This window comes from Alosa sapidissima, chromosome 17 (assembly GCF_018492685.1).
Source record: "Alosa sapidissima isolate fAloSap1 chromosome 17, fAloSap1.pri, whole genome shotgun sequence".
Lineage (NCBI taxonomy): Eukaryota > Metazoa > Chordata > Actinopteri > Clupeiformes > Clupeidae > Alosa > Alosa sapidissima.
This window is the reverse complement of record NC_055973.1, coordinates 912,282-924,629: the sequence shown is the minus strand read 5'-3', so window position 1 is coordinate 924,629 and position 12,348 is coordinate 912,282. Positions and strand designations below refer to the sequence as shown.

The window sequence follows — 12,348 nt, the reverse complement described above, 5'->3', positions numbered from 1 at the left end:
TATGCATTCCCTTTAAAAGGAAAAAAGGAAAAATGCAGTGATGGTTGTAATAATTTCAACCCTGTAGGCATCGCATGGCCTTCATTAAAGATGAAGAACAATTCCAGGGTGCTGAACAAATGAATAAATATGATATGATGATATGATACATGAATAGAAACTCAGAAGGGGGCGGCAAGCGACTGGTAGCTTGAGAGCGACGTATTGGAGACCCATGGTGTAGGACAATGACTTTTCATTGGCAACAGTATTAAACCAACCAACAATGTAAAATATTAAGAAGAGCTCTTTTATTTCATTGACTTAAATCTAAACAATGTAGACAACCTTATTAACCTGGCTTGTAAGCTATTTGGGGGCCGACCTTGATTTGTCCGAATCTGAGGCCTGGCTATAAATAGAATCTCAGCCATAATTTGAGGATTTACAGTATGCAAGCGTGTTTTAGGCATAGTGCAAGCCCTAATCTCTGACTGAAAGTGGGCAGAACTTGTGCATTTACACAACAATATTTAATACATTTTCCCGGGGGTGACACCAAGTTCACCAAGCACCTGATCTCATTCCACAAGCCTAGAGAGCCCTCTTGCGGCTGTATACGGTAATGTTTCATGTAGGGTTCATGTCAGTCAGTATGAATTAATATTTCAAAACATGTTAAATTATATATATCTTGATATATAAGTCGCACCTGACTATAAGTTGTAGGACCAGTCAAACTATGAAAAAAAGTGTGACTTATAGTCCGGAAAATATAGTATTTACCCTTGATTATATCATCTGGTTGCACAGACTAATTACTCTGTTAGAATTAAGATTTCTTTTTTTTACCTTCACTAAAAGGAGGCGATGGTGAAAAGGTTGTGAAAACAGGCTGGCTGCACTAGTAAACTAATCTGGACGAAAGACCAGTAGGACCTGGAAATAAATTGTGAAGTTAGACATAACAACCAGATAATCCAATGTTAGACTCCAATACCATACCTGTGCAGCACATAACTGGAGCAAATGTTACTACAATATACAACTAGACAGAGACCTGAAGCATTGTTCTAAATTATGCAAAACATTTAGTTAGAAAGCAGTCTAGCTGTAATGCTAAAAATGTGTTCTCTGATGAACAAAAAATTAAGCATTGTCTAAGTATATACAATAAATCATACAATAAGTTCACAAGAACAAGTGTTTGATTTCCTTTGCCAATATTTCACATCATAAACATCAATAAAAATCCCTATTTCCAAATTGCGTTAATGGAATATAAATGCAAGTCGTACAGTATAGTGTGTGCGTGTGTATCTTAGTGATGAAATCATCCGAAAGGTTTTAGAGAACGTTAGGTATGACAGTTGTGATGATTCAAAAGCTTTTACTCCTTTGTTCTTCAACTTCTCATGCTTGGTCTGTCATTCATTAGGCTGACTGGAGATGCCTGTAAATAGAAACACACTGCATGAATATTAAGCTATTTAAAAACATTAGTTATTGCATAATTTCTAGGGTTTCAAGCAGAGACTCTGCCTGATCCCAGTTGTATTTGTTCTGATTTGTAGGTGTCCATGCAATGAAGTTTCGGGAACCATATTGATTTTTATTACTTATATTATTATAATTCATCTGCGCTAAAATGTGATTTGAAAGGAAAAAACTGGAAACTCTGGACAAGACGTAGACTTTTTTGGTCCACAATCTATAATATAAACTTTCATCAGTTGAGAACCATCACCAAGCTTAAACCCTTTCTGTGAACAAGTCAGTCATGTCACATCATAGCTTGATTACTGCAATTCCTTTACCTAGGTCTCTCCCAATCACTATTGTTAAGCCTTCTGATAGTCCAGAACGCAAATAATGGCAAAACTGCTAACTGGTAGCAAAAAACTGGAGCATATATTACCCCACTCTTAGCCTCCCTTCACTGGCACCCAGTCCATTTCAGGATCCAATTTAAGATTCTGCTAATGGTTTTTAAAGCATTTAATGGTCTGGCCCCAATTTACATCTCTGACCTCATACACCCCCTTTCAGCCCCCAGGTCTCTTAGATCTGGCAACAAAGACCTTCTCCACATCCTCTGCTCTCGGCTAAGGCAAAAAGTCGACAGAGCCTTCGCAGTTGCTGCTCCACTGTGGAATCAGCTGCCACTAGATGTAAGGGCTGCCCCCTCAATCACTGCTTTTAAATCCAGGCTCAAAACCCACCTGTTCTCACTGGCCTTCTCTGCCCTCTGACGTGCTATGCTTCTTTTCTGTGTCTTGCTGTTTCTTATTTAATGTGTAGATGTATGTATGTCTATTTTTATTTACTTTTATTTTATTGTATTTTTCTTTCTGTTTTGAAAACAGCACTTTGGTCAGCGTAAGCTGTGTATAAATGTGCTATAAAAATCAATTTTACTTACTTACAATTTTTATTGACAAGTGACAGGCAGAGTAACAGTTGGAGTGGCAACGTTACACTACTGTCAAACAATTTGAGCATTAAACTTAGTTCAACTTTCAAAGCGCAACGCAAGCATAGACCTTTTATGTACCTAGCAACGAGATAGATTCTTTTTCTTTTAATTATCGTGGTCTGGGCATGCATTACGGCTGCATTACTTCCGATGTGATTCCTGCCTAATAATTGTGAAAACTCTTGAAATGACTTTTAGGTTATTAGTCTTACATAGCCAGGTGTCGGTCCATTTGGACTGAATTATAGGGCGTGTTTCAACCAACACGGGAAGAAATACCTCTGCATGCAATTGGATAGACATAACCAATCAGAGCAACCACATGGTTTTTTGGACATCCACATTAATAATTAACTAGAAAATGTAATTCAGAGGAATTACCAGTGCATGGAAATGCAAAACATTAACATAAAATGCAAAAACAAACCTCTATTTGGAAACAGGGGAGGAAACGGGGAGTTGATGTGGGTCATAGGAGTCATGATAATTGACAGTTGGAATGGCTGAGCAGTTAAATAGTTGAGTAGTTTAAATGGTTAAATTTTTTAATAGTGAATTATTGTAGCGAAGATTTTTATTTTGAAACAGTTGTGGGAACAGGAAACAACTGAACAGGATCTGTAGTCTTAAGAGTGCCAGATTGTATGCTTAAAGCCTGACAGAGTATAGTTTAAAAGTTGAATGTAGATAGTGCAATGGATGTTGATAGGCAGATTGTTTAATGGGTGTATATTACATTACATTTTTTACATTTAGCAGACACTTCTTGACCAAAGTGACTTACATATGTCAGCTATATTACAAGGGATCACATTGTCCCTGGAGCAACTTGGGGTTAAGTGCAGGGCTCTACAGTGCGCCCATTTCACTCGCACATGCGAGTAAAAATGATGCCGTGCGAGTGCAAAAAAATATTTAGGCGCACTGGTGCGAATGACTTCTAACCATGTCAATGTTTGTCTACAAAATACACCGCAACATCGAGAAACATTACTGGTGCAAACCATAGAATCACGTCGCGAATGCAGCATAAAAACTACACCTCCCATCAACGTTAGCAGTTTCGCGTTGTGACACGCAGAAAAAGCGGAAAGTTAGACTAGCCAGCCAAGATGCAAAGATTGAAGAAATTAGTTCTTCTATCCACCGAATTCATTGGATATAGGAGGAACAGGATGAGATTCTGAGAATGCAGTGAGAGAAGGAAAGGTAACCTAACATGCCTTTTAGCCCAGTTGACGTATTGGCTGCAATATGCAAAATATAGCAATAGCGAACCGGCACAAAAGTACCCTCCCGTAATACTCCCATTTTATTCAAAGGTAGAACGCTACTGACAACTCCAGGCTTCCACGCATGCATGTTTGTTTACACCGAATACAAGTTGAAGTGCAAAACGAAAGTAGGCCTAACGTTTGCCTACTGCTCCCATCAATGCAGATATTTCAAATAAAAACTAAAAGTATAAAACATATATCCTTGATTAGCCTATGTTGGGTTTTGTGGAAGAGAAAATGGACTGTTTTAGTAGTAATAGCCTATTAGGCAGTATGCAGTTAGATAGGTCACCATGGGCATATTTGGATTAGCTATAGATGGATTCACAAATAAATAAATTAGCCTACATTTGGCAGGATACTTGATATACAGGCTAAATGCAAATATGGCAATGTATTATATTATTTTACATTAACAAAATGTAGGAAAATAGAACAGACTGAAAATAAAGTAGGCACTGATCTTTAAAATCCTGTTTCCTGTAGCCTAAATGTTGTCAGTCACTCTTAATATTCGCAATTGGTGCACTGGCATGTTTAACTGTTGCAGTATAATGTTAGATTATGTGTAAGTTAAGTACAGAACTGACTGTGCGCCCAAATTTTTGTCTGTGCTCCTAAATGTTTTAACTTGGGCGCACAAGTGCTCCTGAAAAAAAATGTGTAGAGCCCTGGTTAAGTGCCTTGCTCAAGGGCGCAACGGTGGAAGCCGGAAATTCAGGCTACTGCACGCTAGCCCAGTTCCTTAACCACTACACTACCACCGCCCCGTATATAGTTTAAAGGTCCCCTGTGTAACGTTTTCAGTTGTTTGTTAACAAATCAACATTTCCCATACATAAATGTGGCCCCATTCATGTTTAATTACCACCACCAACAACTTGAAGCATACCTATTGGCTTAGAAATCCTCATTTACATAGCGCCGTGTTGACTCGCCGTGTACGTGCTCCATGTTAAAGTACCGGTGGCCAGCAAGGGACATAATATGCGAAATACAGCTCAGTCTTTGGCGTCTGCATGCATAGAAAAACATTAGCTTGGATTCATCTGCAGAATTTCCCTACATTCAGCAATGTAAGTTACGAGCCCATTTTCTACAAGTCATATCTTCCTAACAGTCCGACATTGACATTGTATTTTCCAACGAAATAAATAAAGAGAAATAACTTTGTTCGTGATCTGTCACCAGCTTACTTGATCTCTAGTTTATAGACCCAGAGACAGTTGACAACCTAACCTAACATAGTTTTGCTAGGACTAATAGACCACAAAGTTGCTGAACGTGTTATTTCAGTTTAGTTTGCAACAATATAGTTTAACCAAGTCCTGCAGTAGCCTAGCCTGACGAGCCAGCCCCACATTAAAATGTAGGGTCTGGGCACTCACCGTTCGCAGTGCTCAGTGTCAGTTTTGATGCGAGACGGCTCCCGTAGTTCTAAACGAGTCAGCGCTTGAGAGGTTGGTTGCTATATAACTCCTAACCACTAGATGGAAGAATTTCTTACACAGGGGGGCTTTAATGGGTGGATTAAGGGTGGGCGAGATATATCGTCTGCGATAATATCGTGATTGTTGTTTTAACAATGTGCAAATTGACATTATCGAGTATTCAAATTACTTATGGGGAAAAAACACTCGAAATCACGCATTGAAACCCCATACATTAACTAAACAGGAGGTGTATGCAAGAGAAGCCCCTGGCTGCAGCAGAGCAAGTGTCACATGATTGCTAGTGGGTCCACGTTGTCACACGCACGTCTAATGTTTATTTTGTGCAGCAAGACCGAGAAGTTGGCTACTTGGGATTTTGTGGCTACTTCTGTTCAAGTAGCATTGATGAGACAGTCATGTTTTTTTCCTACATGGTATTATATGGAGTGAAAACATTAGCCTTTGAGCATTTTAATAGTCAGTTGTAAACAAAGAACTCTTCTCATGTGGCCTTTTGTAAATGGACTGAAGTTCGCTCTAAATATCTACGTGTATCGATTAGGCTAACCGTTAGCATCTCTATGGGATTTCACATATTACATTAGTTTCTATTCTGTAACTTGGAATGCTAGCCTACATGATTGCCCTTAAACAAAACATCGAAGGAAATAACTGAGATGTACTCTGTTGGTCTGCTTAGTTTTACAGTGAACCCTAAGTGAAGGTTCTTGAAAGGAACTTCAGTTTCAGACTTTCTCTTGGGAAACTGTTAGGCCTATTCATCTTCTCTAATGTAGCTGGCTAGACCATGTGGGGGCAGAATTGGAAATGTGTCATAGAGTGACTGCATTGGTTGATTTGATTATAAAGTCACAGGTTAGGTTATTGGTTATTATTGTATGAGTGGATGAGTGATGGATGAGTGAATGGTTTGAAGAAGATGGGTGGATAGAAAGTTGGATGGAATGTGCCTTATATCCTTGTAGAATGGAGACACACAGAGAGAGTTGGCCTACAGTAGTTGAGCAGAAAGCAGTTGATACAGATACAATCAGTTTAATTGGCTTTTTGAGGGGGCCTAGTTGAGCAGCTGGCAGAAGAAGAAGAAGAAGAAGGCGAAGACTTCGGATAACAGAACAGTGCATTTCCATGCACTGTAATTAGCTTGCAGCACTTGACTACTCACTTCAACTTCTAGTTTACAGCTATGCTCCAAAGCCAATTTAGCCCACTGCCTTATGGTAATACACATGGAGTCATGCATGATTGTATCCTGGCTCCGCCTGTCTATGTACTTCCGCTCAATTTCATTTTCCTACAGTACTCCGTCTGGGATAGCTTGCTCTGCCCATTTACTTCGGCTTCAGGACGGCAGACCAACCAGCGACCAGAGGGCATCTTTGAATTTGCTAAGTCCCCGCCCCCGAAGCAGACCATTTGGAATACATCAACGTGGGGAGTGAAAAGGGCTTATATAGTTATGAAATCTTTGAGCAAATGTGAATAAAAGGCAAAAAAATAAGGTTGGTGTGAAACTTATTTGTGTGTACGTTGGATTTAGGCGACCATTCCATTTTTATTTTTAGCTCTTTCCAGTTTACTAACAGGAGTGTCACGAATGAAGTTTGGCAAGCTTAAAGGAGAATTCCGGTGTGATATTGACCTAAAGTGTATTGAAACATGATACCGAGTGTGAACGTATGTCTCATAGCCCATCTCGGCTTGTCCCCTGCACTCCAAAATCTGGCGCTAGTTAGCCGATGCTACCAACAGCTTTTTCAATAGTGGTGCTTCGGCATCGGGCTAGCCATGCAAATAAATCACTGTTTTACACCCATTTACGAGGCTCAATGTATCTCCACACTTCATTGGTAGACTTCCGAGGGCCCTGACATTTAAAACGAGACATTGAGAACTTTGAAAAAGCACTGGTAGTTTACTTACAAGACGATTTATACAGACAGTATCTTCACGAAGTTTAGCGTTTGCAGCCATCTTGAATTTAGTCACGATAAGTCGAGCAACGAGTAAGAATGAACAGGTATGATAAGGGATCAGATTCCAAAAATAATTCAGTGGAAATGCATGGATTCCAGTTGCTGCTACTGGAAGAAACTGGAATCCATGCATTTCGTCAAATGAAGAATATCAAGTCTGACGCAGAGCTGGCCATAATTATCCACAACAGGTTAGGCTAAACTTCATCTGTATCGCTAACTTCAGCTAAATATGTTACGTTGGTTAGAGAGGTATTTTTTGTTTTCACTGTTTCCGTAATGTGTAGCTGGGTCATGGTTGGAGAAACGTTAAAGCAGCTGCAGGCCAACTAACGTTAGTTACGTCTTCATTACATCTGGCAACCCAGAAGAGGCTCGCGTCTGGTAGTCTTGAGAACATTCACCAGTGTTTTGATTTTGGTCTACAGAACGTTCTGTAACAATCCTACAAATCGCACCTTTAACTTTACATGTTATAACATCAAAACTTAAGCTAAACTTATTCCCTGCACTAAGATGACATAATTGGCTATGTTATACCAGAGAGGGTTAAAGCAGAGCAGTCAAGGATCTTTGGTTATACCGAAGTTCCACAGTTAACATTAGCTAGTTAGTAAGCTAACGATGATTGGTTATGGAGGTTATGGTAACTTTAAGTGTTAGCTACGAGCTAAATTAGTCCTCTACACTGGGGTATTGGAAGCAAATTGTGTTGGTAATCTATGTAGTTTCGGGATGAGTCAGTTACATATACATATTTCTTCATAACTGTTGAGTTAGTAAAAGGACTGAATGTCCTGTGAATTAATAACTAGAGATTTTGATACGTTTTTAACCATGACGTATGCACAAGTCCGTGTTGAAAACGTATCAGAATCTCAGAAATAATCACTTTATGCAGTCAGCTTAAGACGGCTGCAGGCGGCTACATGAAGTCGAATCCCCCTAATGATTGCTAAGGGCGTGATGCAGAGAAACTTCTTTAGTGATTGGTTCAAAGGAACTCCAATGATTTTTTTTTTTTAAAGTATATTTTTTGGGGGCTTTTATGCCTTTAATGCGACAGGATACTGGAGAGTGACAGGAAGTGAGTGGGAGAGAGAGTCGGGGTGGGATCCGAAAAGGACCATGTGGCGGGAATCAAACCGGCTCACCGGCGTACGGTGCAGGTGCCCCAGCCAGTTGCGCCACAGCTGGGGCCAACTCCAATGATTTTAAATTTCAAACTAGTGCCCTCCCACCCGGAAGAAAAGACTAGCATGATTGAGCCAGAATTGGAGAAGGAATCAGATAGTGAGGAAGAACCAGCCTAGACACAAAGCATAACCCCCAGACACTCGCTACTGTTGTGAAAAAACCCATAATCCCTAAAAAAAAAAAACTACAAACGTAATATCTACAACTTATTTTGCTGTCCAACAACCTGGGCCTCTTATAAATGAGGTTGTAATAAATTGGGTGCTGTTTAGAACTTCAATATCAACTTATTCAGCCCACCAAAGCATCAGCATCAAAGCATTCAGCATCAGTTCAGTTTGCTGTGGCAATGCGTGCTATATTTAGCTCGGAGGCTCGGCTTTGGTCCATCACATATGAGAAATTTGTTTGTTCACTTGTTTGCTTTGGCATACAAAGTTCGCTAGCGAACATAGCTACATAGTACAGCAGTTGATTACAGATTACAGACAGTGGCATCTGGACACAGAGAGGTGTTCAAAAACAAGGCAAGTTGAAGCCTTTACAATGCAGTACCAATTGGTGATTCACTAGCATGTTAGCTAAGGATCACAAGGGTCCCTACGCTGAATTCCCTACTACCTACCCACTGCACAGAGTGTAAAATTCACAGGGAACTCACAGCTCACAATCTTAGGTTATCATAAAGATGTTTGGATTCACAAGAGGTGTCCATTCAAAACAGTGAAGTCTTGCTAACATTAGCTTGCAAGCTAGCTGTCAACATCAACATTTGCGATGTGTTTTAGGATTACAATAAAAGGCTTTTCTATTTCTCGCTTACTTTAACAAAATCCAAGCATCAAGCCAAACAAATGATTTTTATCTGCAAATATGGCCGCCTTTGATTATCTAGTCTACTGAAGTCCGGTGTCATCAAACTTCCGGTGAAGGAGTCTAGATAGATATAGATAGATACTTTATTAATCCCCAAGGGGAAATTCAAGGGGGAAGTGAGCTGTATGTAAATTTAGGTGGCGTTACAAAGGTAGACCAGAGCCAAATAAGGTACAGCCCCCGAGTTAACGTCTACTATTAGCTTCATTGTGATTCGCCTGTTTTACAGCGGCAGTTTCAAGTTTTGAGATTTGCATAGGAAAGAGGGGTCAATGGGACTTGGAGGTTCTCTGTATGTCCATTTTACCCACCGAACTGTAGTTATTCAACTACACTCTAAATAGGGCTGGGATAAACGATTATTTTTTAAACGATTAATCTAGCGATTATTTTTTCGATGCATCGATTAATCTAACAATTCAATTGCCCATTAATTCACTAATAGCAACGTATACATGTTTATTTACACATCTGAATGAAAAAAACATGAATTGTTTAACATTGCAATATATGTTTATTGCTCTTAAGATTCCAAAATAAAAGACTATACAAGTGCAAAGTAATGCATTCTTAGTCAGAGGTAGCATTCAATAAAGTTCAGTAGTGTATGTCTAATTGAGTGCCTGTCATTTTAAGATTTCGTGTCGGAATCCTTGCAATTAACATTAACACAGTTAAAAGGCTGCTGATGTGTGGATGCTAGGGTTGGGTATCGTTTGGGTTTTATCCGATACCGGTGCTAAATCGATACTTTTAAAACGGTGCCGGTGCCGAAACAGTGCCTGAACCGGTACTTTGTTTTTAAAATGTTTTAAATTAAAATGGTCTAAAGCATGAATTGCTTTTTTTTTAATTGATAAGACATTTTACTATCAATATCTCATTGCTCCTACGAGTAATACATTTAAATGTTAAAACAGCTTGCCATGCATGCACACACAATGGTAAGCTCTGCTATTTCAAGTTTACCCAGTGTAGGCGGTTTGCCATAAGGTAGGCTATGTTAAAACCGCTTGCCATAAAACTGCCAGGTCATGGACAACGGCATTTGCAAGCAAGCTAATCTAACAGGGACTCTACTTTCCAGTTAATTCAGTGTGTTCCCAAATGCTTCAAGAAATTTCATGTCTTAACCCATAACACACAGTAATTTTGAACATGTTAGGCTACATGTCGGTGTTGAAGTGTTTAGATTCCCAGCGCTAGCAACAGCAACTATGGCTATGCGCTAACACCAGTCAGCTGAGTTTGACACACCGTGAAATAAAGTTTTCACCTTACAACTTTGCTGATAACATTTCAAATAAATGTCAGTTAGCGCATTAGCAAGGATATTGTGTAACGTATAGGCTAGCCTACTGTTGATGTTGTTTCATAGCCTTTTGCTTGTGTGTAGTTAGGCCCACTACTAGATTTTGACAGGAGCTTGCGATATCGCTTTAAAGTAAGCTACTTGGGCTCACGCAAGCTGTCAAACACTGTCCACTCGCCTATGTGGTGCACCCCTCTGGTTTATACATCCAGTGTTTATCATATGTTAGCTAACTGTATCTGGATGTGTTGCTATCAGAGCAAGACGTTAGAGATAGCGCATGACATGCAGTGATGCCTCGTATAAAAAAATAAATTAAAAAAACGCTATTTAAGGACCGAAATGAGGACCCGAAATCAATGTTGTTATTCCATGCAGTTACTACCGTTTGCATCGGCACCGGTGCCATATTAGAACCGTGTTTTGGTGCCCAACCCTAGTGGATGCAATTCATAACGTAGTTAGTTCAAATAGCGGTTCGTACTTCTCCTTTGGACAAGCACTTTTGAGTCTTGGAAAACACTTTTCCATTTACATTGGGATTTTGCAAACATTCAGAGTCAATAAAATGAGCCCTGCATGAGTAAAGAATAAGCAGCTGCAAGTAAGCATGCTAAACTTGACACCCAAACAGTATTCTAACGTTAGCTTTGAGATACTTGATTGCATACTGTAACTTAACTTAGTCTCCTCAATGTACTATGTTGTGATAAGACTTTAGCAGAGTTTACTTTAACTTTAATTCAGCAGTTTTAATGCTGCAAATTTGCGCAGCATAGTCACGATGCTAAGCGGATTTAATAGCAATTTAGCCCACTGTGTTCTATGCAGTGCTTCTATATGGCAACAACAATCCTTCAACAATCGTGAATATTTTGTTAAATGCACATGCAGAGGAGGAGCAGCGGGCTCGTTACGAGAGAGAGCGGGCGGAGCGAGGAAAGGCTGTGTGAGTAAAAGGTGCAGCTCAATGAAATTATTTGATCTTATCTTTAATTTAAATAGTAGGCCTACAACATAGAACATCAATGTGTGGTGGCCGGTTTTGATTTTGTGCGGAAACGGAAAAGAAAACAAAATGGTCTTCAACTGTTCCGGAACAGAAACGTTATTCTGAAATCCACAAAACTGGTTAATAACATTTTTTTTTTCGTTCTCTATATATTTTATAAAATTTCACAAAAGCATATCCTATGTCAGGGAGACTATTTCCGGTTGTGCGAAAAACAAGCCCGCATCTACTCTGTTAATGTGAGCTAACAAGCCGCTATGTAGCCAACTACCTATCCGTCTGCCACTTTGGATCTTAGGCCAGCTCGTAGCGTAGGCTACTGAAACTGATTTGGAAATTGTTTGTAGCCTTATGCATAATAGCCTATGCGTAATAGCCTATTTTGCCTGTCCATGCCTTGTCGTTTTAAAGTCGGGATTTGAAATGTTTGCGCAATTATAGCCTATTCTATGTAGAAGAGTTAAACGGGAAATTTGAGATAGGCCTTGTCAGCAACAGACAGGTTCGTTTATAAACAGGGTTGGAATTATAGCGCAAGCCTTTGAAGATCTCCAGATGGATAAAACCAGGTAAGGAGTTTAGCACGTATCCAGAAATATTTTTGATAAGAAATTATTTATAGGCATAGGTTAGGCCTACAGTAAGTCTGTAGGCTATGGGATGGATAGCCCATCTGAATGTTTTTGGATGCCGCCTGTGATTTATTATTTTTTGGCATAGCTACGGTATAGGCTAAATCAAGGGGAAATAATGAGTACGTCTATTCTAAGGTAAAGTCCACAAAAATAG

The 12,348-nt window shown here is 39.6% G+C and overlaps 1 protein-coding gene across 1 annotated transcript in view; it reads right to left on the bottom strand.

Annotated features, from left to right (window-relative positions):
- Window positions 1–273: 273 nt before the first annotated feature.
- The window catches only part of LOC121688448 (GTPase IMAP family member 4), a 49,611-nt gene continuing 37,536 nt past the window's right edge, over window positions 274–12,348 (bottom strand). The window contains exon 3 of the mRNA XM_042068078.1: window positions 274–1,432. Coding sequence (XP_041924012.1) covers window positions 1,407–1,432 — 26 coding nt within the window. The 3' untranslated portion in view covers window positions 274–1,406. The remainder of the gene's footprint in view (window positions 1,433–12,348) is intronic.